At 39.9% G+C, this 25,578-nt stretch overlaps 1 protein-coding gene across 3 annotated transcripts; it reads left to right on the top strand.

Moving 5' to 3' along the window:
- Positions 1-1,472: 1,472 nt before the first annotated feature.
- Positions 1,473-25,578, top strand: LOC110864813. 3 transcript variants are annotated; one of them, XM_022113966.2, is made up of 7 exons: positions 1,477-1,811; positions 2,058-2,131; positions 2,314-2,408; positions 2,495-2,704; positions 3,760-3,822; positions 24,703-24,756; positions 25,269-25,578. In XM_022113966.2, the coding sequence occupies exons 4-7, from the start codon at positions 2,519-2,521 to the stop codon at positions 25,326-25,328; spliced, it is 363 nt and encodes a 120-aa protein (XP_021969658.1). In that variant the 5' UTR covers positions 1,477-1,811; positions 2,058-2,131; positions 2,314-2,408; positions 2,495-2,518; the 3' UTR covers positions 25,329-25,578. The 3 variants fall into 3 exon arrangements, 1 of the variants encoding a protein (XP_021969658.1); XR_002550099.2 differs by lacking the exons at positions 24,703-24,756; positions 25,269-25,578 and adding an exon at positions 4,464-4,579 and having other exon boundaries at positions 1,473-1,811; positions 3,760-4,343; XR_002550100.2 differs by lacking the exons at positions 24,703-24,756; positions 25,269-25,578 and adding an exon at positions 5,040-5,288 and having other exon boundaries at positions 1,481-1,811.

The following is a 25,578-nucleotide window of genomic DNA, read 5'->3' on the forward strand; positions in this document are numbered from 1 at the left end:
TGGATGCCGAAAGTTGGGCCGACACGAATCATACCGGTAAATTGAGGAACAACAAAGAAGTTGTACCACCGGTAAATTGGATTATATCGGTTTAAACATGTATACTAGTACCGGGTCAAAAGTGAAAATTCGACTTTTAATCTTTTATGGGCTAAAAAAGGTGACGATTTTCTTCTTAGTAAAACCTAGCCCCCAAAAGGTACCCATAATGAAATTTTGGATTATTTTTTTTATTATGTATTAACTTTGGGAATATTTTTTTTAATCATGAAATAATGTAGTTTTGGATTATTTTTTGAATTGAAATTGTATTCTATGGATTTATAGGATTAATTAGTTAACCCGGTCGGTTGAACCATTTTTGATCAAACTCAGTACGATTTAAAAACCGGTTTTTAAAACTTTGCTCTAAAGTGGATAAAAAAAAATAAACCTGGGCCGACTTAAGTTTTAAGCCCATAAATTCGAACATTTATGATGACCCATTTGTAGAACTCCAGTTCCTCACATATAGAAGCCCAATTTGGCCCAATTTATCTTTCAGCACATAGCCAATAATTATATGTAAAGACGTTGCTCGATATCTTACTGATCTACTAAACATGGCTCGTTTTATGGAGCCTGAATCCCTGATTAAGCTCACAAAACCGCGTGCGTTAGTTTTTGTCATTAGGTTTACCCGAATGGTTGGGTTTTATTAGTTGTTCAAAAAAATGAAAAAGAAGCCCACAAAAACAAAATATCACCACTACGAAAATAAAATGGAGCACCTAACAACGTATCTTCACATACCAAAATCTACAGGATCACCCCTTTCATTCGTTATAGAGGGATCATACCCTTTGAGCAAATGATATGTCTTACAAGAATCAGGGCACATTTACGCTGGCTAATTATGCGGTTCGTCCAGTCTCTAATATGTTGTTGGTTCTGAAATTGCCCTGAATTACTTTGGAGCAAGTTTTTTTTGAACGACGGTTGTGTGTATATATATTTATGCCGGATGAACAAGTGCTATAAAAAACAAATAAACACATGATATATTTACGCCTAATAAACAACCTTGGAAAGCTACGATTTTTTTTTTATATATACAACTGCCGTTAAAGAAAAACTTCCTCCAAAGTAATTCAGGTTTATTTATTTAGGGGTAATTTCTTTCGAAACCAACAATATATTAGAGACGGGACGAACCGCATAGTACACTTGTATATAGTACATAGAAGATAATTAAAGTAGTGAGAGAGAACGTGCAAAGATTGCATAACTATAACTGTCTTATGTATCACATTTAAACAATGCACAAGTGAATTATGAAATTATGTTAGTTCTCAACATATTTTTACACATATGAAATTATATATATATATATATGAAACCCATTAAGTACAAGTTACCTTTGAAATCAATATCATCCGTTCGATTATGCTGAGATTAAATCTCAGCCACTTAAACTCACTTTTTTAACCAATGTCTCGACGGTTCCCAGCAGTTAACAGCAGTTCCCACCGTCCCCCTTTTTCTCCCCACGTTTGTCAACTTCCCAGTTTTCCTCTCACGTCGCCTAGGGTAACCGCTGCATCCAGTATATATATAATTCTGCGGTCACACCTTTTTGAGGCAGTTTCACAATGTGGTTCCCATTGTTGCTCTGCTAAGAGGTTTTCTTCTTCCTTCCATAAGGTGGAATGTTCGAAAGTAGACAGAAATTGAGCCACGGAGATCTGGCGTTGATTTGGTTGCAAGCAATTGTTCCAAGATTTTGGATGCCTTGAAATCGAGATGGAAGTCCAGATTATCGAGGATTTTGGGTACACTTTCATACATGATTCCCTTCTTTTTCTTTCTTTGCACTCGCTTACACATACCTAACCCTAGCCTCTGAACTTTAAGTCACACAATTTTCATCTATGTCTTTCTAATTTGATTTCAATTTCACATTTTTATTGCTGATTTGATCTCAACTTCACTTCGGTATTGCTAAATTTTATCTCAATTCACTTTGGTATTGCTAAGTTGATCTTAATTTCTCGTCTGCATTGCTAATTCGATCTCAGTTTCACCCTCATGTTACAATTACTAGCTGAAGACAAGAAGGGTGTCACGTTAGTTGCTGAGGAAGATAATATTGGTAAATTTGTTGGTTGATTCTGAATTGATTTTGCTAAAATTGATGATGAATGTTAAAATTACGTGAAACCTGTTTACATTTATTTTGTTGCTTGAGTTCTAATTACTACAACCCACTTTTTCTGTATTGTATATGTAAATATATATTACCTCTTCATTAACTAGCCTTTTCTTTTTCTTTAGGGATTGACAATCAAAGTTACAAGTCAAACGAGTCCATTGCTTCGGTTTCCCCCAAATTCTTCCAAATTTCTCTGTAGATATCCGCAAATTCAATGGTAAACGGTTCAATTTCTCATTTTTTTTCACAAAATATTTTGTTTATACGACTGTTAGTTGATATTCGAGTGCTATTACACTGCAGATCAGTTGAAATTAGCGAATTAAGATGGAAAATGGTGTAAGGCTTGATGACGGAAGCAATTTGACGGAACAGTTAGCGAATTTGAGTGTTGGTGATGGTGTTAATGGCTGTAGAAGTGACGTGGATAATATTAATGGCATGAATAAGAGTGATGGATTGTTTCAGGTTATGAAAGCGGTTGAAGCTGCTGAAGCGACTATTAAACAACAGGTGTTTTTATTTTTATTTGCTTTGTTGTGGTAGATCATTGGTTTGAGTTATATATTTATTATAATAATGATGATAATTATTTATCGCCTCATGATATATGATTATATAGAAGTTTTGTGATTAGTCTAATTTTGTGGTTGTAGTTTATGTGTTGATTTCATATAAAGTCAGGGTTTATGAGTGATTCTAGGATATTGCATGCAATTTTTATTGTGGAGAATGAGTTAAATTAGCTGAATGAGAGGAATATGTAACGAGAACCATGAAATGGTAGTTTTATTATTGCTTTGTTGTTTGATGATTTTTACTTGAAAAATGTTGTTTTAAGTGAGACATGATTATTGGGGTGTTACATGACTCTTCTTGTGTATAGAAGCCCAACCAACATGGTATTGTCTTTCTTGTGTGGATCGTATTATACAAAACGAAGAATCAGTGATTAAATTATAAGCCTAATTGTTTCTTGATTGGCTTAGACGCTTAGTCTTTCATAAACCTTTGATGCGAAAAGAAGACTACATAGGGCTTAGAGCCCTAAGTCCATCCTCATGCGTGCGTTGAACTCGTGCGTGCCCGCACGTCATGCGGACACGAATGCAGCTCCGAAAACCCGGGCTCGCGTGAGGCAGTTTTTGCACCGAGCGCTCGGTTTTTTTTTTGTTTTCTGCTTGTGTGCTGCGCCTCAGCACTGTTTTTTGCGCCTTTTTGCGCCTTTTTGCGCCTCAGCACCGTTTTTTCAAAAAAAAAAAAAACCATTTTTGCGCCTAGGCTACCACCAAGCGCTATAGGTGCGCCTAGGCGCGCGCTTTTTGCGCTTTCGACAACATAGGATGGAAGGTAAAAAGTATTTGTGAGAAAGTACAAATTTCCCAACAGTTAAGTAACTTAAATGATATGAGAGGAAAACTTAGTCATTTTGCTAGTCAACAAAATTCCTTGTAACGCTATCACTATGCACTTTGGTAATATTATTTATCTTATTGATTTGTTAATTGTTCTCACCCTTACCTTTCTGGCTTCGACTCATATTTTCATCATGTTTTATTTCTCATTAGATGGAAGAGAATCAAAGGCTGAGGTCTGAGCTTCAAAAGAGGGATCAGGAACTCGAAGACTATGTACGTGTTCTCTCTTTTCTTTTAGCATGCAGCCTCATTATTTTTTGCCAGTTGTATTTTTTTTAATATTAAGGTCGACTTCTTTATATTGTAACACAACACTATCAAAGCTATCAAATTTATGATATACATTTTTCATCACACATTAGTTTGGTAATTAAGTCCTGTTTGAATTAGAATCCAGATTTGTGAACTTGTAATTTCGACTTATTAGTAATTAAATGCCATTATTCTATTTTCTAGGAACTTTAAGGACATAATTTCCTGTTACCGTTGCTATGCGTATTGACGTCATGCCTTGTCATTAGATTGAACTTATGATTGTCATGGGTGTGACCTTGAGCTTTAATAAATTGAATAGGAAAATGAGCCTACAGTTACCTTTCTTTATTTTTTCTTACCGGTATTATTACCATTCTGAAAGTTGTATTCTTCATCAACATCACTTTGACAAAGAATACCAGAATTAGTTGTATCCGCAGTTCAATGTGTCTGGACATGGGCTTGTGTCAACTTCTGAGGTACCGAATGCTGACATCCCCTTAAACCATCTATTTAGTACTGTTTTTTTTAAAGTTTTTTTTTAAAAAAAAAAGAACTCTTTTAGTTATAAAGTATGTCTGCAATATATATTTACAAAGGTTGTAATTGACACTCGAGATCAGGAGCAAGAGATTTTACTGTTGAGAAAGCGTGTTGCTGACTATTCAATCAAGGTAGGGACACTTTCGTATGCTCTTGTAGGTTTGTACTAGATATAGCAAATTTTATGTTAGTGTGAAACTTGAGTACTGATATTCTATTATTTCAACATTAATATAACATTTTGTTAATAAAACTTATTTTTTGCTGTTTAGACTTGTGTATCCATCTAGATCAGGTAAAGTGGTTGGGTTGGGTAACAAGTAAAAAAGAGAGTACGGGATGGGGCGGGCAATTTGACACATTTTTGCCAAACTTATTTGTTTGTCTACAAGTAATTAGTGTCCCGATTGGATCACTAAGATTATATTATTTCAACATTAATATAATTTTTGAATAAATTATATAGGATAATTTTACATTAGAATTACAGTTTGCTTAGTGATTGACCCAGCTGACCCTTTCTCAACGATGCTTCCGATGTGTACATTCATAATTGTGGTGATGTGGGTTGCAGTATAGTACATTTTTTTGCGTTGCAATTCTGAAGTGTTTTTTTTTTTCTCTTGGGGTAGTCGTACCTGTCTAATCAAGTAAGTAATCAGATTTGGAGGCTTGGATAGTGTTGTAACCTTCAAGCATGTTGTAAATGAACATTTCAGTTGGTCTCAGAGATGTTTTGGGTCAAAATGGTTATAAGGTTTGATTGGATGATCGTTGATCCACCATTAGGCAATGTCATGATTGGAGTATGGAGTTCAACCGTTACCATCAGAGAAGGAGATTCACTCAAAATGAGAATGGTAGGTAGGTCCGATTGGATGATCGTTTGTTGATGCAACAAACACGGGACCAAGGATGGTAGCTAAGCTGGTTAGGCAAAAAGGCTGAAGGGTTCAGTTTTGCCTAACGCAGGTCGCGGGGTCCCTCCACGTTTGCAAAACGTGGAAGGAGGTTCACTAGTATGTACTTGATATTTGCTTTGAGGTTCCTTCTCCGAGGCCAGCTCGGATCCAGAAAAGAAAGCAAATAGAATGAAAGTGATGAAGAGTTGTTTGGAAGTGACAAAGAACTCTTTGAATGACTAGAGATTAAGGAATCTCTGCCTTTTCGGAATGTCTTGGAAGTGAACATGAGCTGTCTTCTTATAGGGGAAGACATCTCCTGAAATGGCATAAACAAGACTAGTGACACCTGTTTGCAATGGAGGGTTTCCCCTTTTGGGGTTGAAGGCTTTGGACCCCTGGTTAATAGAGTGTGCCTGTGCAGACCTGCTCTGACTTTGTGAGTTGGTGAGCATGAGTTGGTGGGACGAGTCTCTAGACATGACTGATTACTGTTTCTCGATTTCCTCATTTTACAGCTTTTCATCCGATGAACCTTTCAACCTTTTAAGCTCTTTGCATATTAATCATTTTGTTTATCCTTGGGCTACCCCTCGTCGTCAGCCCCCCAAGTCAGAGGTTTTTGGGGTAGTATGCTCAAAGACTTCTGACTTTTATGCATGTCTTTTAAAGGCTTCAAGGGTTCGTTGGTTGGAGGCTTGAAAAGTTTGAGGCAGTTACTTTTTTGAATTTTGAATTTGAAACGATTTGACAGTTGATTTGATTGACATGTGTCAGGTGGCGGTTTTGCAGGAACCATTTATTTACCTTTATTACCCCTGCTTTACTCTCATATTTATTTTAAAGTTGTAAAATTTCTTCATTTTACTTACAATCATTCACAGTTTCCTTCCTCAGGTTAGTTTCTCTTCTCCATTTTCGTTTTTACTTTGTTCAATCATGGGTGCCCTTAAGGATTTAGCGAGGTCATTCTCTCGAATGACACAAGAGGAAGTAGACCTGTTTTGTCTTGAATATGGTATTGATAAGAAATTTAATCCAACTGCCCCTTCTTGCGATGTCTCTGTTGACAAACCAAATCCTGGTTCGATTGCTTTGTATTGTCGTCACTTTCAGTGGTCTAATCTTCGTTATCCTTTTTCGTTTTTTGTTTTTTGTTTTGAACTTGCTTGAGTATTATCGTGTTTCTTTTGGGCAAGTTCATCCGAAGGGGATGGCTAGGGTTTTGCACTTTGAAATGTTGTGTCGTGCTCTTGGGTATGATCCCTCTTTGTTGCTTTTTCGGAGATTTTTTCGTTTAGCCAAAAATGGTGATTGGTTTACCTTTGAGACATCAAAGGTTGATACTTGTCTTATTTCATCCATGGTTACAACGCTTGGGTCCTGGAAGGATCGGTTTTTCTGGGTTTCTGACTCTATCATTCCTTTCAAAATGGTGTGGAGGCGTCCGGATGCTGTTCTTAATGATCCGGAGCCTTCTGAATCAGAGTTGAACGATGCTTTTCTTTCAGCCATTCGGGGGTGCCCTTCGAGGGTTCGTCCCTTTCCCGAACATTTGTTAGTGCTTTTAGGGGTTAGTAATATTTGGGGAAAAGCCGATCGGGATCCGGTGTTAATGAGAAATGGCGTTGGTATGCATTTTTTCCCTTATGCCTTTTCTTATTTTACTTTGCTTATGCCTTATTTTCTTTTGTTTTGTTTTTACCAGTTATGTCTGCTTTGGACTTTATCAAGAGTGATGACACGTCCGATGTTGTGTTTGAGGATGCCCCGTCTGTTCCGGGTGAGAATGTTGTGGTTAGGACTTCCGAGCAAAGGTTTGAGGGTACGGGTTATGTTAGTGCTGCCAACGTTAAGGGTTTTACCAAGTCTAATGCCCCCAAGTCTTCAAGTCGCCGATCTTCTCGTCGTTTGCTGAAAGCTGGTCCTCAATCCACTTCTACTGAGCCAGTGGATTTGACTGATGACATTGAAGTTTCGGAGGATCAAGTTGAAGCGGGTGTTGAACAGGACAAGGAGTTGGTTGTTCATGGCAAGAAGGTTCGAGGCAAGAAGGTTGTTCCTGTTCAAGAATCTTCAAGCAGGGACGCTTCAGGGTTGGACCCTGAAGGTATTTATGTGCCTGCTTGGCAAGTGAAGAATGATGATACCTTCAAGGATGCTGCCGTTTGTGAGGATGCTCTTAGTCATCTTGCTCCTCCCTCTGTTCGTGAAACCATTGCTGAGATGGACGATGACTTTATATTATCTCGCATGGTTTTAACCACCTGTAACCTTGCTGCCATGCTTCCCCAAGGGATTACTTGGTTTCGCCAAAGGATGCGGGAGTATGAGGATTTCTCTAAGAAGAAGGATAAGATGAAATCCTCCCTAGCATCAATGAAGAAGGAAATAGCTGGGTTTGCAGAGAAGGAAGCAGCGTGGAAGAAGGAGGTTGATGGTTTGAAAAAGATGCATGATATTGAGATGGGTGACCTGAGGAAGAGCTTTGAAGCTAACTTGTTGAAGTTGAAGGCTGATCGAGAGGCCTTAGCTGTCCAGCAACAGGCTTTTCGTGAAGAAAAGGAAGGTTTGAAAGCTTCATTTGGTCAAGTTACTGCGGACAATCAATGGTTGATCGAGCATGGTTTCCAGCAGGTTGTGACTTATCTTTTGCATTCCAAGGAATTTAACTCTGCCCTTGGTGATGTTTACACCAAGCTTTTGAACTTGGGGAAGCATCAAGGCCTCACTGCTGGCTACAAACTTCATGAGTCTGGACAACCATTGGAGAAGTCACCCATGTTTCGCCCCGAGGCTTCTGATATCTTCAAGGCTTTCGTTGAGCAGATGGAAAGGCTAACTTACCCTTTCATTCATGAGGTATCATCTTGCTTTGGTAAGCCTTTGTCTGTTTTACAGGAATTGAAGCCTGAGGGGTTGAATGAGAAAGTTTGTGCTGAGGTTTTGGGTTCCTTGTCAAGGAAGAGGTCCTACTCTGGGGATAGTGATGATACCCTCTCGAGTTTGCCTGAGGCTTCAAAGGATGTTGGTTTAGAGACCTCTGCGGTTGGTGGTGAAGAAGGTGCTAAGATGAAGAAGACTAAGAAAGCCAAGAAGTCTAAGGCTGAAGGTTCCAAGCCTTCTGTTAACTGATATTTATTCGTAGCTTTCTTAGCAAACACTTAATGTCTGTAATGTTTTAAACAATGTTAGGTTTTCGGGAACCCTTAAGGTTCCTGTGGTTGGTTAGGCCTGTATGTCCATTGAACACTAGTTTTATTTGCAAGTCACTAGGGCTTGCTTTGACTATCTTCTGAAGGTCTTTTATGGCCTTCCTAACTATGATATGATGGTTGTTGTTGGTGTTATTTTTGTTTGCTCCATTTGTTTGGTTTGCCTTGTGAGGTTTCAACCCTTCAGGCTTTTTGTGTAGTTGTTAATGGGTTGAAGCCTTTAACCTTTCAAGCTTGTTTTCTGTTGGCTTGAAATTTGGGTGGCTTTTGGTTTGGTTTGCATGTTTAGTTGATAAGTTCGTTTATCTTTTTCCCTTATTTTTATTTTCTTGTCTTGTCTTTGTTTACTTTGTCTTTATGTTTTTTACACTTTAAAGGGTTCAGTGCTGCAGTCACTTTACCTTAGTGTTTATCATCAAGACGTAGTATCTATCCTTTTCTTTATTTCGTTGTAATTTGTTTGATTTCGTAAGTCTATTTATTGAGTACGTTTTTTAGACTTAAGGAACGATTGGTGTAGGCTGTTCAAACCTGTCTATGAGACATTATTGTTTTTCTTTGATAAATCTCATGGAGTTGTATTGATCTAGGAACTCACCCCTTATATAGGTCCATTCAACCCTTGAACCTATTGAGCGATATGGCCTGGGAGCTCATCCCCTTACATGGCCCTTGCCACGGAGTTTTTTGCTAGGTTCTCAACCTGATATTAGGATAGAAAGACAAGTTTGATAAAATGACTTCATTCATTCAAGCAATATCTGCTTTTACAAAAGGTTTTTGTTTTGATACAAACCAAACTTTCTAAACATAGAACTTTCTCAAGGTTTTTCCGTTCCAGTGCCTTGGGAGCCTTTTGCCTTCTAGATCTCCCAGCTTGTAGGACCCTCCTTTGTGTGCTTCGAGGATGGTGTATGGACCTTCCCATTTCGGGCCTAGTTTCCCTTGATTTTCTTTTTTGCTTGCTTCGTTGTTTCTGAGGACTAGATCCCCTGGCCTGAATCGTTCGTTCTTGACCTTCTTGTTGTAGTAGCTTTCCATCCTTTGCTTGTATTTGGCTTCTTGTATTGCTGCTTGATCCCGAGCCTCCTCTAGGAGTTGTAAGTTCAACATGGTCTCTTGTGTGTTTACCTCGGGATCCATGTTGACAATTCGTTGGGTTACAACTCCTATTTCAGCGGGGATTACGGCTTCGGATCCAAATACCAAGCTGTAAGGTGTCTTTTTGTGACTTGCTTTTTCTGTTGTTCTGATTGCCCATAGAACGCTAGGCAATTCTTCCAGCCAATTACTTTCATACCTCCCCAATCTTGTTTTGATGCCTTCCACTATGCTTCTGTTGGTCCTTTCAACCTGACCGTTTGACTGCGAGTAAGCCACTGAGCTGAAGATTTGGTTGATCCTGTACTCCTTGCACCAAAGGCTGAAGGGTTTCTCAGCGAATTGTTTTCCATTATCGGTGACAATTACCCCTGGCAGCCCATAGCGGCATATGATGTAACGCCCTGTGTTTTGTACTTTCTATTTATAGCTTGTCTTACTCGTGTTGCTAATTTTGGAAGCTTTGTATCATTGTACTCGTTCCTTCTAGTACTCGTTGTAAACTCGAGATTTTGATCATGAATGAAAACTTGCATTTCCTTGTTACATTACACTTTTTGCCTAGTTAAATCATGTTTTATTTCATATTTCACCTTGTTACAAGTTAGGGGAAACATTGTTGCATATTATTACACAACTTAACTAATAAAATTACTCATTATAATGTTTTAAAAAAATAAAAAACTAAAGAAACATGGCAGCCCAAATTCAGCAAAATTCAGCCCCATATAGTTGGGTTTTGTGGGCTAGTTTCAAGGTGTAACCCCTTCTAAACACTTCCAAAGCCCAACCCATTGAAACCCTAATCCTTCCCCCTATAAATACCACTTATAACCAGCCTCCCTACCACTTTTGCAACACTAAAAACTCTCAAAACATCCTCCAAACCGTAGCTGAAAGCAAAGGTTCGAGTAGATTGACACCCCTTCACGAAAATGAGCATAACTCACTCAATTCTTATCCGATTCACTCGATTCTTTTTCCTACTTGCTTGTATAATCACGGGGTTCGATTCCTAGACTTCTCCTTGGAGAAATCAGACCTGGAAATGCCCCGAAATAGTCCATAAACTTTCTGTTTGTTTTTATGTTCATCAAAAACTTGTTTAAATCTATGGAACTTGTGTCCAACACATCTCATACCTATGTCCTAATGCTTACAACTTATCCCATGGTTGGTTAAGCTTAAAAACAAGGTTGAGACATCTAAATCAGAGGTTAAAACCTCATAAACTTTCTGTTTTTAATTAGGGTTTTACCCACAAGTAATGTTCAAGTGTGAAACTTGTTGAATGTGTGATGGTTGGATTAGCTTGGGCTATCCTTCATAAGAATCCACTCATTACTTGATGTTTTGCTATAGATTAGTTGTTGTTAATACCTTGATACTTGTATGTTCATGACCCTCCTTGTTGTTTATAACAACAAGTGTAGTGGTGAACAACAGAGGTGCCTAAATGGAAGCTTGTTCTACCTACCTCATGTATGTATTCTATGACACAAAGAGGTACCTAAATGGAGACATTAATCTCCTACCTCATGCTTGAATCATAAGACTTGTAAACTATATAATATCTAAGTTATTCTATATGTATACATCTAAGTAACTAAGACTTGATGATGACTTAATAGTTATTTGTTAAGTGGACGTTACATCATCTATGACCATGCCCTTGTTACGACTCTAATGGATCTTAGAATCCATGAAATCATACCAACTCTTTTGAGTTTCAATAGTGTCAAGAACAAGAGTTATGCGTACAAGATGATTATTTTCACCTATGTTACTTTCTATATATTAAAAACTCCGAATCTATAATCTTCCGTTATACGCCAAACTCACACACCTACGTTTCCTTGTGTAGAAGGACAAGGTGCTCCGAACTAATTCATCTACAAACTTGCTCTCGGAATTTCAAGTCACCACTTGTAAACCGTGAGTATACTCGTATTTCCCCCTTTTTACTTTTACCACTTTTGGGGTGTAACATGTTTACCTATTAACTTACACATGAACACTTTGTTAAACACATGAACGTTCCTATAACATGCTTGTATACGTGATGACTTGATACTTTAAACTTGGGTTATTCTTATGTGTTGAACTTATCATTAACTTCGTACGAGCCAAACCTTGACATATGTAGCGCTATAGGATTAACGACCCGCCCGTAAACTTGAGGTTATGTCTTGAGCATATTGCGTTTTCTTGGTTTGATATGTTAGACACATGCCATATTTAAGGTTTATCTTGAATCATATGCTTGCCATGAGGAATTGATCACACTTTTTAACTTATGCTATGTACGTACCAAACTTGTATACTCGCCTTTGCTTTTGCATTGAATTGTATTTTTAAACATGTTACAGGTTGATGATGATGAAATGAAAACGGATAGCAAAGATGCCTAAATACTCACTTAGACGTTTAGGTTTAAAGTGTTGTATCAATTTTGTTTATGTTATGTTGAACAATGTTGTTATTTGCTTTTCTTGTAATGTTTTGACATTTATTTTGGAAATGAAATTTGGATTATTAAATTATTGTCACAAATAGCGTTATGATGTCTCGAGCAATCTTCACACTTCGTCTCATCCCGATGTTTCCGCCATTGGTTGGGGTGTGACAGATTGGTATCAGAGCCATAACTATAGGGAATTAGGAAAATTGCCATGCTTTTGCCCTAGTCTATAGTTTTAGGAACCTTGTCTCTTATTTGTTGTTTAAAACATTTGTGCTCTATCTTACATGCTTCCTAGCTACACTTCTTGTTAATAAATTTATGTGCCTTTCCTAAGGCTAACACGAATACACTTTTGCTATTTTATACTCTTGTAACATCAACGAGACAACTTTACCAAAATAGGCGTGAAACCCACAATTTGGTAAACGACTCTCACTCTACCTTTAATCTATTTTTGCACGAAATTTCACCATTAAGCTAGGAGTGACATCCACAACTTAATGGTAATTTCCATTTCAACTCTAGTGGACCCTTGTCAAAGTGTCAAAATTTTATTTTGGCCGACAAGTACCAACCACATTTAGGGTACGAAATCGTCAAGTTAGGGGTGAAACCCGCATCTTGTCGATTAAGTCCCATTCCTTGATTTTTTTTATTCTCGCCAAAGTCCCGAATGTTCCAATCATTTAGAGATGTGTAGTAACCGGAAGGGTAAGATACCGTTAATCGCTTCTCGACGAGAGTATCTTACTTATAGGCCAAAGCACAATATCTCTAAATCGAAAGGACTTTCGACCCACTTTGGAATTGTCGACGTTTCTCTACCCGAAACATTCCTATGTTTTATTGAGCCTCTCTTTTATGTATCTCAATTTATATGTGATTTTATACTTGAACGTTCATTCATTTCGAAATGTCGTTTTAATCATGTCGCACATTATCGCAATCACAAACAATAATAATTCTCATGAACCAACTAAATTTATATTTTCCTATTCGCAACTTATGTGCTATACATGTTGAATGTGTGTTGGAAACTTATGCTTTATGTGAACTTTACTTGGTACTTGAACATCTACTTGCTTTGCATACACAAACCTTGTTTTCAATTAATGATCAAAGTCTCATCCTTTCCCTTCTCTTTCAAATCTTTTAGATGTCTTCCAGTTCATCCAAGAAACTCAAGTCAAAGAAGGGTTCGACCTCCTCCGCCATGTCCCAAAAGGATTGTATGAAGTTTATGGCTAAACAATTTGCAAAGGTCCTACCCGACATTGTTAGCAAGATCCAAACCGATTCACCCCATGGTTCGGTCGACTCAAAGGCCGACAAACCCAAATCGACCTTCCAATTTAAGCACTTCATGGCTTGTAAACCCTTAGAATTTACCGGCAAGAATGGCGCTACCGCCATGATGAACTGGTTTGATGCCATCGAGCTTACCTTCTTGCAAAGTGGTTGCCCTGACGAACTAAGAACCTTGAATGCAACCGGTGTGTTTCGTGAAAAGGCACTTGAGTGGTGGACAACTGAGCGTAACAAGAGAGGAAACGAGGTCGCACACGCTATGCCGTGGGACGATCTCAAACAACTTATGAAGGATCACTTTTGTCCCCCTCACGAACTCCAAAAGTTGGAAAATGAATTCTGGAACCTCACGCAAAAAGGGAGTGACATGGATGGTTTGATTACACGCTTCAAGCAGCTTAGTGTTCTATGCCCTGGTCAAGTAGAAACCGCCCCCAAAACCGTGGCCAAATTCATTCGTTGTGTTGCACCTTCTTTAACAAACCATCTTGCATCTGCCAACCCTCAAACCATTGAAGACGCGTACCGCATAGCTACCGAACTTAACAACAATTGTGTTCTTCATGGAACCTTTGACAAGGTTTCAACAAAGAATGCGCACCAAGCCACCATTGACTCCCCTAATGAGTCTAAACCCTCCCAGCAATCTAAGAGAAACCAAGGCAAGAAGCGGAAGGCTTCAAGCCAAAACTGCGCGGTCGTCACTCCGCCAAACCCACAACCCCTTCAAACTGTGCCTGCTTTCGATGGTGAACGCAAGGTTTATACTGGAACGCACCCAAAGTGCGACAAATGCCGATATCATCACCCCCCAAACGCTTATTGTCGAAAGTGTGACAAGTGTGGCCGGTATGGGCATCTCTCGCCATACTGTCGTATCCCCCCACAGGCCTACCAAAACCAAGCTCTTTTGGCTCCAAATCAAGTCGCCCCTGTGCGAGCATGCTTCACGTGTGGTGATACCAACCACATGGCCAATGTGTGTCCTCAACGATATCAACCACAACAACCTCGACAGCAACAACCACAGCCACAACCCCAACAACAACAACAGGTTCAAGAACCCGCTAGGGGTCGAGCTTTCCTTCTCACCACAGCTCAGGCTCAAAATGCAAACGACGTCATCACTGGTACGTTTCTCATTAACCATGTCTATGCTTCATGCCTATTTGATACTGGTGCCGATAAAAGTTTTGTGTCGTTAGAATTCGAGTCTTTGCTCAAGTGTAAACGCTCTAAGTTGCCAAAATCTTTCGCTGTCGAAGTTGCTAATGGTAAAACCGTCAAAGTCAATTCTGTTCTCTCCAATTGTTCACTAATCCTTAACGATCATACGTTCTCAATCGATCTCATACCTATGCAAATGGGTAGTTTCGACGTCATAGTAGGTATGGACTGGCTTAGGCGAGTTCGTGCTGAAGTTGTCTGTTCTGAGAAGTTTATTCGCTTGCCTCTTCCAAATGGTGATTCTCTACACGTCTATGGTGAAAAGCCTTCTCAAGGCCTTAAGCTTATGTCATGCATCAAGGCAAACAAGTGCTTACGTAAGGGTACCTTCGCCTTTCTCGCCCACATCGTGGAAAAGAAGGATAAAGGCCCAAGCATAAGTGACGTTCCTGTTGTACGTGACTTTCCGGATGTATTTCCCGAAGACCTTCCTGGTCCTCCTCCTGCTCGTTCTGTCGATTTTCGCATCGATTTAGTGCCTGGCGCTACGCCTGTCGCTAAGTCCCCCTATCGTTTAGCACCCTCTGAGATGCAAGAGCTCTCGAGTCAACTTCAAGAGCTTCTTAACAAAGGCTTCATACGCCCTAGTACTTCTCCTTGGGGCGCTCCCGTTTTATTCGTCAAGAAGAAAGATGGGTCCTTTCGTATGTGTATTGACTATCGTGAGCTCAACAAGCTTACTATCAAGAATCGATACCCTCTTCCTCGCATTGATGACCTCTTCGATCAATTGCAAGGCGCAACCTGCTTTTCAAAGATCGATCTTCGTTCTGGGTATCATCAACTTCGAGTACTCGAAGAAGATGTGCCTAAAACCGCCTTTCGTACGCGTTATGGTCATTATGAGTTCGTGGTCATGCCCTTTGGTTTGACCAACGCACCTGCTGTCTTTATGGACTTAATGAACCGCGTGTGCAAAGCATACTTGGACCGTTTTGTGATCGTCTTCATCGACGATATCCTCATCTATTCCAAGACGCAAGCAGAGCATGAGCAACACTTGCGCCTTATTCTTGAACTCCTTCGTACTGAACACCTATATGCCAAATTCTCCAAGTGTGAATTTTGGTTACAAGAAGTTCAATTCCTTGGTCACACTGTCAACAAACTTGGTATTCACGTTGATCCCGCAAAAATCGAAGCTGTGAAAAATTGGGTCGCACCTAAATCTCCGTCCGAAATCCGTTCGTTTCTTGGTCTTGCTGGTTACTACCGTCGTTTTATCTCCAACTTTTCGAAAATCGCTGTTCCTTTGACCTCCTTGACTCAAAAAGAGAGACCTTTTGTTTGGGGTCCCGAACAAGAAGAGTCTTTTCAAACGCTCAAGGACATGCTTTGCAATGCTCCTATCCTAACGCTTCCTGATGGTAACGATGATTTTGTCGTGTATTGCGACGCTTCAAACCTTGGTCTTGGTTGTGTCCTTATGCAACGTGACAAAGTTATCGCTTACGCATCGAGGCAACTCAAAATTCATGAGAAAAACTATACTACTCACGACCTTGAACTTGGTGCGGTCGTTTTTGCATTGAAGATTTGGCGACACTACCTTTATGGTACTAAATGTGTAGTCTTCACCGACCATAAGAGCCTTCAACACATCTTCAATCAAAAAGAACTAAACATGCGTCAACGCCGTTGGGTGGAATTGTTAAACGACTATGACTGCGAAATCAAATACCACCCGGGTAAGGCGAATGTAGTAGCCGACGCCCTGAGTCGTAAAACTCACGTCCAAAGTATCCGTTGTTTCCAACTCGTCCACGATCTTCAAAATCGCATACGTAACGCCCAGTATACATCCGTTAATGAGGGTAACCTCTACAACGAAATGCAATGTGGTGCTGAGAATAGTCTTGTGTCCAAACCCGATGGTATTCTATACTATCTCAATCGCATCTGGATTCCCAATCGTGACGATCTTCGCAATTTCCTGATGAAGGAGGCCCATAACACGAAATATTCTATTCACCCTGGTGCCGATAAGATGTACCATGATATGCGTACTTCCTATTGGTGGCCTGGAATGAAGAAGGATATAGCCACCTTCGTTTCTAAATGTCTTACGTGTTCCAAAGTAAAAGCCGAACATCAACGTCCCTCTGGCTTGCTCGAACAACCAATAATTCCCGTTTGGAAGTGGGAGAGCATTGCCATGGATTTCATCACTAAGCTTCCTCGCACTACAGCTGGTCATGACAGCATATGGGTCGTCGTTGACCGATTGACCAAATCAGCTCACTTCCTCCCCATTCGTGAAGACTTCAAAGTCGAGAAATTGGCTAAGGTCTACATGAAGGAAATCATCTGTCGTCATGGGACGCCCATTGATATCATTTCTGACCGTGATGCTCGTTTTACGTCTCGTCTTTGGGAAACTTTTCAATCTGCTATGGGTACTAAGCTTAACCTTAGCACCGCCTTCCATCCTCAGACTGACGGTCAAACCGAGCGTACTATCCAAACCTTAGAGGATATGCTTCGTTCATGCGTAATAGATTTTGGTGGCAACTGGGATTCATACTTGCCCTTGGCTGAATTCTCGTACAATAACAGCTATCACACGAGTATCCAAATGGCTCCTTTCGAAGCATTGTATGGTCGCAAGTGCCGTTCGCCTATTTCTTGGCACGAGATTGGTCAAGCCCAAATCACCGGTCCCGAGCTTATACAAGAGGCTACGGACAAGATTTTACAGGTTCGAGACAACTTATTGAAAGCCAGGAACCGACAGAAGAGTTACGCTGACAAAGGACGCAAACCTATGGAATTCGAGACAGGTGACAACGTGCTTCTCAAGGTATCCCCTTGGAAAGGCGTGGTTCGATTTGGCAAGAAAGGGAAACTCGCACCTCGCTACGTTGGTCCTTTCAAGATTCTCGAAAGGATTGGCAAGGTTGCGTATAGACTGGACCTGCCTGAAGGACTCAGCAATGTACACCCTGTCTTCCATGTGTCCAACTTAAAGAAATGCCTAGCTGACGAAGGACTCCACGTTCCTCTCGAAGACTTGCAAGTCAACGAAACACTTCACTTTGTAGAAAAACCGGTCGAAATCATGGACCAAGGAACCAAGCAATTGAGGCGCAGTCGAATTCCTATTGTCAAAGTTCGATGGGAAGGAAAACGTGGCGCTGAATTTACTTGGGAGCTCGAAAGCGAAATGAAATCGAAATATCCTCATCTTTTCCCTGAGTCTTCCTAAATTTCGGGACGAAATTTCCTAAAGGAGGGGAGACTGTAACGCCCTGTGTTTTGTACTTTCTATTTATAGCTTGTCTTACTCGTGTTGCTAATTTTGGAAGCTTTGTATCATTGTACTCGTTCCTTCTAGTACTCGTTGTAAACTCGAGATTTTGATCATGAATGAAAACTTGCATTTCCTTGTTACATACTATACATACACCATAATACGATTAATCATGAGATCATTTGATACTTCTTTGTGATACTTACAAACATATGTTGAACTTGTAAATATGTGACATATACTTGTTACTTACAAACATGTTACATACTTGTACATTACACTTTTTGCCTAGTTAAATCATGTTTTATTTCATATTTCACCTTGTTACAAGTTAGGGGAAACATTGTTGCATATTATTACACAACTTAACTAATAAAATTACTCATTATAATGTTTTTAAAAAATAAAAAACTAAAGAAACATGGCAGCCCAAATTCAGCAAAATTCAGCCCCATATAGTTGGGTTTTGTGGGCTAGTTTCAAGGTGTAACCCCTTCTAAACACTTCCAAAGCCCAACCCATTGAAACCCTAATCCTTCCCCCTATAAATACCACTTATAACCAGCCTCCCTACCACTTTTGCAACACTAAAAACTCTCAAAACATCCTCCAAACCGTAGCTGAAAGCAAAGGTTCGAGCAGATTGACACCCCTTCACGAAAATGAGCATAACTCACTCAATTCTTATCCGATTCACTCGATTCTTTTTCCTACTTGCTTGTATAATCACGGGGTTCGATTCCTAGACTTCTCCTTGGAGAAATCAGACCTGGAAATGCCCCGAAATAGTCCATAAACTTTCTGTTTGTTTTTATGTTCATCAAAAACTTGTTTAAATCTATGCAACTTGTGTCCAACACATCTCATACCTATGTCCTAATGCTTACAACTTATCCCATGGTTGGTTAAGCTTAAAAACAAGGTTGAGACATCTAAATCAGAGGTTAAAACCTCATAAACTTTCTGTTTTTAATTAGGGTTTTACCCACAAGTAATGTTCAAGTGTGAAACTTGTTGAATGTGTGATGGTTGGATTAGCTTGGGCTATCCTTCATAAGAATCCACTCATTACTTGATGTTTTGCTATAGATTAGTTGTTGTTAATACCTTGATACTTGTATGTTCATGACCCTCCTTGTTGTTTATAACAACAAGTGTAGTGGTGAACAATAGAGGTGCCTAAATGGAAGCTTGTTCTACCTACCTCATGTATGTATTCTATGACACAAAGAGGTACCTAAATGGAGACATTAATCTCCTACCTCATGCTTGAATCATAAGACTTGTAAACTATATAATATCTAAGTTATTCTATATGTATACATCTAAGTAACTAAGACTTGATGATGACTTAATAGTTATTTGTTAAGTGGACGTTACATCATCTATGACCATGCCCTTGTTACGACTCTAATGGATCTTAGAATCCATGAAATCATACCAACTCTTTTGAGTTTCAATAGTGTCAAGAACAAGAGTTATGCGTACAAGATGATTATTTTCACCTATGTTACTTTCTATATATTAAAAACTCCGAATCTATAATCTTCCGTTATACGCCAAACTCACACACCTACGTTTCCTTGTGTAGAAGGACAAGGTGCTCCGAACTAATTCATCTACAAACTTGCTCTCGGAATTTCAAGTCACCACTTGTAAACCGTGAGTATACTCGTATTTCCCCCTTTTTACTTTTACCACTTTTGGGGTGTAACATGTTTACCTATTAACTTACACATGAACACTTTGTTAAACACATGAACGTTCCTATAACATGCTTGTATACGTGATGACTTGATACTTTAAACTTGGGTTATTCTTATGTGTTGAACTTATCATTAACTTCGTACGAGCCAAACCTTGACATATGTAGCGCTATAGGATTAACGACCCGCCCGTAAACTTGAGGTTATGTCTTGAGCATATTGCGTTTTCTTGGTTTGATATGTTAGACACATGCCATATTTAAGGTTTATCTTGAATCATATGCTTGCCATGAGGAATTGATCACACTTTTTAACTTATGCTATGTACGTACCAAACTTGTATACTCGCCTTTGCTTTTGCATTGAATTGTATTTTTAAACATGTTACAGGTTGATGATGATGAAATGAAAACGGATAGCAAAGATGCCTAAATACTCACTTAGACGTTTAGGTTTAAAGTGTTGTATCAATTTTGTTTATGTTATGTTGAACAATGTTGTTATTTGCTTTTCTTGTAATGTTTTGACATTTATTTTGGAAATGAAATTTGGATTATTAAATTATTGTCACAAATAGCGTTATGATGTCTCGAGCAATCTTCACACTTCGTCTCATCCCGATGTTTCCGCCATTGGTTGGGGTGTGACATATGATATTCTCCCAAACAAAGTCTATGATTTGCTTTCCTGTGATCTTGGCAAGGGGTTTAACCTCTGGCCATTTGCTGAAGTAGTCAATTGCTACCAACAGGAATTTTACTCCCCCTTTGCTTGGAGGGAATGGTCCAACAATGTCCATTCCCCATTTATGGAATGGCCATGCTGAGGTTATAGGGACCAAGTCATGTTTGGGACTTTTTGGTATTGGGGAGTGGATTTGACAGGCATCACATTTCTTCAATTGCTCGACGGTGTCACGATGCATTGAAGGCCAGAAATATCCCAGGTTCATGAGCTTTGCAACCACCGACCTAGCTCCAAAATGAGCTCCGCATATTCCTTCATGCACTTCCTTAACCAAATACTTGTTTTGTTCAGGGCCTACACACCTTAGCAATGGTGCAAGGTAACCTTTTTTATAGAGAGTTTCTCCTTGCAACACATATTGTCTTGCTTTGATCTTTACCCTTTCAGCTTCCGTTTGATCATTAGGGAGTTCATTGTTTTGAAGGAATTTTCTGATAGGAGTCATCCAATTTGGATCTTCCTCGGTGACCACGTCTTGCACCTCCAATTCATCAATCGACCGGGCCTTTAACACTTCAACCAACACCTTTTTCGTGAGGTGAGCGAACGTGAGAGATGCCAATTTGCTCAAGGCATCGGCCTTTTTGTTTTGGGATCTTGGAATCTGTTTGATGTTGCATGCCTGAAAGGTGTTCATTAACTCCTTAGATTTTTCTTTGTATTTTCTCATGTTGGGCTCCTTGGCGACATAGCTGTCATTAACTTGGCTTGATACTAGTAGTGAGTCAGTGAACACTTCAAGCTTTTTGACTTTCATTTCTTTGGCCAGCCGTAGACCGGCGATCAGTGCCTCGTATTCAGCCTCGTTGTTAGTGGTCTGAAAATTAAAACGGAGAGCATACGTGAATTCTAGCCCCTCGGGGTTGATTAGGACTAAACCAGCTCCTGAACCTTCAACGCTTGAAGCCCCGTCAGTGAATAATTTCCAGGCTTCAGGGTTGGAGGGTTCAGCGGTTGTGGTGTTTACTTCTTCAATTGTTTGGCTTGGGATTTCGACTAGGAAATCAGCCAGGACTTGAGCTTTGATGGCTTTTCGTGGGACGTAGGTGATGTTATGTTCACCTAGTTCCACTGCCCATTTTGCCAATCTTCCTGAGTTCTCAGGTTTTTCAAGCACATTCTTGACAGGTTGGTCAGTGACCACTTGTATAGGATGTGCTTGGAAGTATCTTCTAAGCCTTCTGGCTGTTTGGACCAGGGCTAGAGCGAGTTTTTCAAGGGGAGGATATTTGGTTTCAGCTAGTTTTAGAGTTTTGCTGAAAAAATAAACGGGTACCTGAGCCTTGTCTCTTTCAATAGTGAGAACTGCACTGATGGCTTCGTCGGCAACTGAAAGGTACACCGATATGAGCTCCCCAGTTTCTGGTGCTGCGATATCAGGTAGGGAAGCTAAGTGCTGCTTCATTTGATTGAAAGCTTCTTCAGCTTCTTCGGTCCATCTGAAATCTTTTTTATCTGAGCAGTTTTTGAGCGTTTTGTAGAATGGTAGAGACCTTTCGGCCAGTTTTGAGGTAAAACGCTTCAAGGCTGCAAGCTTCCCGTTCAAGCTTTCAACCTCCTTCTTGGTTCTCGGTGGTTTAGCTTCAAGGACAGCTTTTACCTTGTTCGGGTTGGCTTTGATACTTTGCTTTCCAACGATGTGACCCAGGAATTTTCCTTCATCAAATCCAAACGAGCTTTTTTCCGGGTTAAGCTTCATGTTGATCTTTCTAAGGTTTTTGAAGGTTTCTTGGATATCGTCAAGCATTTGATATTCCGTTTTGCTTTTGATCACCAGGTCATCGACATATGCCTCCATGTTTCTACCGATTTGGTTTTCAAAGGCCTTATCGACGAGTCGTTGGTAGGTGGCACCCGCATTCTTGAGGCCAAAAGGCATCTTTTGGTAACAAAAAATGCCCTTGTCTGTGTGGAAAGCTGTCTTTTCTTCATCCTCCTTCTTCATGAGGATTTGGTGATAACCTTTGTATGCATCGAGAAAACATTTAAACGGATACCCTGTGAGAGAATCAACCTTGAGATCAATTTCCTGGAGCGGGTAGCAATCCTTGGGACAAGCCTTGTTAAGATCTTTAAAATCTATGCACATTCTCCAAGAGTTGTCGGGTTTTCTGACCATAACAGGATTTGCAATCCATGATTGGTACTTGACCTCTCGGAGAATGCCAGCTGATACAAGCTTTTCAACCTCCTGGCAAGCTGACAGGCTTCTCTCGGGTGCCAGGCTTCTTTTCTTTTGAACCACCGGCTTGACATTGGGTGGTATCCTTAACTCGTGTTCAGCAATGCTTCGAGGGATCCCAGTCATATCTTCAAGAGACCAGGCGAACACATCACTGTGATGCTTCAGCAGCTTTTCAAGGTATGAAAGGGTCTCTTGGGAAAGGTTGGGGTTGACCCTTATTCGTTGCTCAGGGTATTTAGGGTTGATGACTAACCCTTGCTTGTCCTTCTCACCATTCGAACTTTCCCCTTCGATTAGATAAGCTTCCTGAGAGGGTTGAAGGGTTGCAATTCCTCTTTCAGTGGGAAATTTGACAGTGCCATGGCCAACGGACACCGCCATGTAGAATGCACATTGTCCGGGCCTCCCTATGATTACGTCATAGTTGGAAGGGATGTTGATAACCACGAAGGTTAGTGATCGGGTTCTTTCCTTTGATCCCTCCTTAAGACAGACATCAAGGGTTATTTGCCCCAAAGGCTTCAGTGTTACATCAGCGATACCTTTTATGGAGGTCCCGGAGGGTTGAAGCCTTGAACGTTCCTCATCACTTAATTGGTTGAAAAATTTCTCAAACATGATTTCAGTGGCTGCTCCCGTGTCTATGTATGCTTTACATGTCTGTAAGGTGCCCACGGTGGCTTCGACCACAAGGGGACCAGGAAGTGGGTCTTTCCTTGTTGGGGGGAAGCAGACACACTGAAGCTCCCAATCTTCCAACCGTCGCTTCTTGTAAGGGACCTTTTCATCAGAATACACCATGTTTACTTCCTTCCCTTTGCCTTCAGCCATCTTGTCTCGAACCCCTTTTACCAAATGGGCGAGTTCTCCTGACTTAACAGCCTCTTCAATTCTCTTTTTCAGTTGGAAGAAGTCATTGGTGTGATGTCCCTTTTCTTCATGGAATTCACAGAACTGAGTGGAGTTCTCATTTTTTCGACTCTTGGGAAGAGGTCTGGGAGGTCTAAAGTTTTGCTTGACTTCTTCCGTTGCCAGGATTTCTTGAGGGGTTTTGGTGAGGGGAGTGAAACTCATTCCTATGTCTCTGCTTGAAGGGTTTCGCCCTTCAACCCTTCGAGGGTCTGAACCCTTTGAGCGTCTGTCGTAAGAGTTAAAGTTTCCTCTCTTTCTGGCTGGGCTACTGCTTCGCCAGCCAGGACCCCTTTTTCTTTGTTCTTTGATATCCACAGCTTCCTCTCCCCGAATGTGAGCCTCGGCTCTTTCAAGGGCTTCTTCCAAGGTTTTGGGCAGAGATTTGTTGAAATCTCGTGTGAGATACTTGGAGGTTATGGCGTTCATAAAACCGGCCACTCTCATTTTCTCATCAGCCCCCACATTGTAACACCCCAAAATATGCTATTCATTTACTTATTTTATTAAAGGTGTATAAATTGTAATAATTAACCAAGTCAAAAGATTTTGGTATTTGTTAACTAGAAAGAAAACTAGTGTGATAACTATCCACACTTATAACCCTAGGGACTAAAGTTGTGATTGTGACAAAGTTTTAATAATAATAATAATATAACAAAAACCAACACACTGGTGTTGGTGGGGGATCGATCGAACAAGCAGAGAGAAGGGGGAAACCCTAGCTCAAGCAAAAACAAGCAATTGGATCTAAATTCTCAAGATAATCTAGTGCATGAGTCCATAAATCTGAATAACTAACCTCAATTTCGTAAGTGGTAAGCTTGATTTTCTGAATCTATGATTTTTAGAATGAGGGGTTAGACCAAATCTCGATTCCTTGTAACCAATGTAATAAATCTGAGTTAAGATTGCTTTTTAGAACAGGAATCATGCTTGAAATTATGTTCTATGAAAAGTGTAGTGAAAACCCACTTTGTAAAGATTATGTTACTAATAGGAAATTCATGAGAATTATGATCATGTGTTATTTGATATGTGAAATTGTTGTGATGCTCGAATGCTAGATAAACTGATTTTAGGATGGAAATTATATGAATTTAGAGGAAGATGATTCTTGTGTTGTGATGAGCTAGTAGGAACATGCTTAGTAAACTTGTACCTTGTGCCTATTGTATGATGCTTACCAAGTGTTCGATGAAATGCCTAAAAGAAGAATTTATGTGGAAATAGTATAATGAAACCACAAACTAAATGAAGTGAACGAATGTTCTAATGTAGGCATTAAGGAAGAAGGTACAAGCGCCAAGAAAACGGAAGGAGCGCAAGATCGAAGTATGTTTCGTTTTATACGAATCTTTATTATATTTCCCATTTATATTAAATTTAATGTAAAGCTATCCTTGTATAACGAACGTGACAATGTAGTAAGTAAGCGACAAATCCCTCGTGGATTTGGGTATGTAAACGAAAGTAATGTTGAGTTATGCTAAACCCAATTTCACGGGTTGAAGGTGTATGCTTAACTCTCTACGAGAGTGTTTATGCTAAACCCAAATTTCACGGGTTGAATGTGTATGCCTAACTCTCTACGAGAGTGTCTATGCTAAACCCAATTCTATGGGTCGAACGGTATGCTTAACTCTCTACGAGAGTGTTTATGCTAAACCCAATTACACGGGTCGAATGTGTATGTCAAACTCTCTACGAGAGTGGTTATGCCTAACCCAATTATTGGGTTGTTGTATGCTTAAGAGTAAGAAGGTTTTATATGGAAAAAGCTAAAACGTAAGGTTATGATTTTCTATGGCGATCACTAACTTTTTAAATTGTGGATGTCAATGTAGGTAAAGCACCTCTATAGGCGATATGGAGATATGGAACGAGCACATGTTCAAGCCTTATAATACCAAGCGCTTCCGCAACTTATATGCATGCTTTTGGGTTCTTGTTTTGTTACTTGGTTAAACTTTGTTGAATTGTTTTAGGTTTGAAAATTTGTTATTTTCGTTGGAATGGTTTTATGTAAAATGGGTCGTATGTAAACGTTGTATGTTACGTCAAAACAGGGGGTATGTCCGTTTTGCAAACGGGTCATGCCCAATTTTTGTAAAAATTTCTTTAAGTGTTAAAGTGGTATTTTAATTGTCCGAAAAA

The sequence above is a fragment of the Helianthus annuus genome, chromosome 6 (genome assembly GCF_002127325.2).
Source record: "Helianthus annuus cultivar XRQ/B chromosome 6, HanXRQr2.0-SUNRISE, whole genome shotgun sequence".
NCBI classification, from domain to species: Eukaryota; Viridiplantae; Streptophyta; class Magnoliopsida; order Asterales; family Asteraceae; genus Helianthus; species Helianthus annuus.

Excerpts from the sequence above, each read along its gene's own strand:
- LOC110864813 (XM_022113966.2), top strand. The coding sequence starts at position 2,519 with ATGGAAAATGGTGTAAGGCTTGATGACGGAAGCAATTTGACGGAACAG. Across the intron at positions 2,705-3,759 it reads AAGCGACTATTAAACAACAG|ATGGAAGAGAATCAAAGGCT; the intron begins GTGTTTTTATTT and ends ATTTCTCATTAG. Across the intron at positions 3,823-24,702 it reads ATCAGGAACTCGAAGACTAT|GCATTAAGGAAGAAGGTACA; the intron begins GTACGTGTTCTC and ends GTTCTAATGTAG.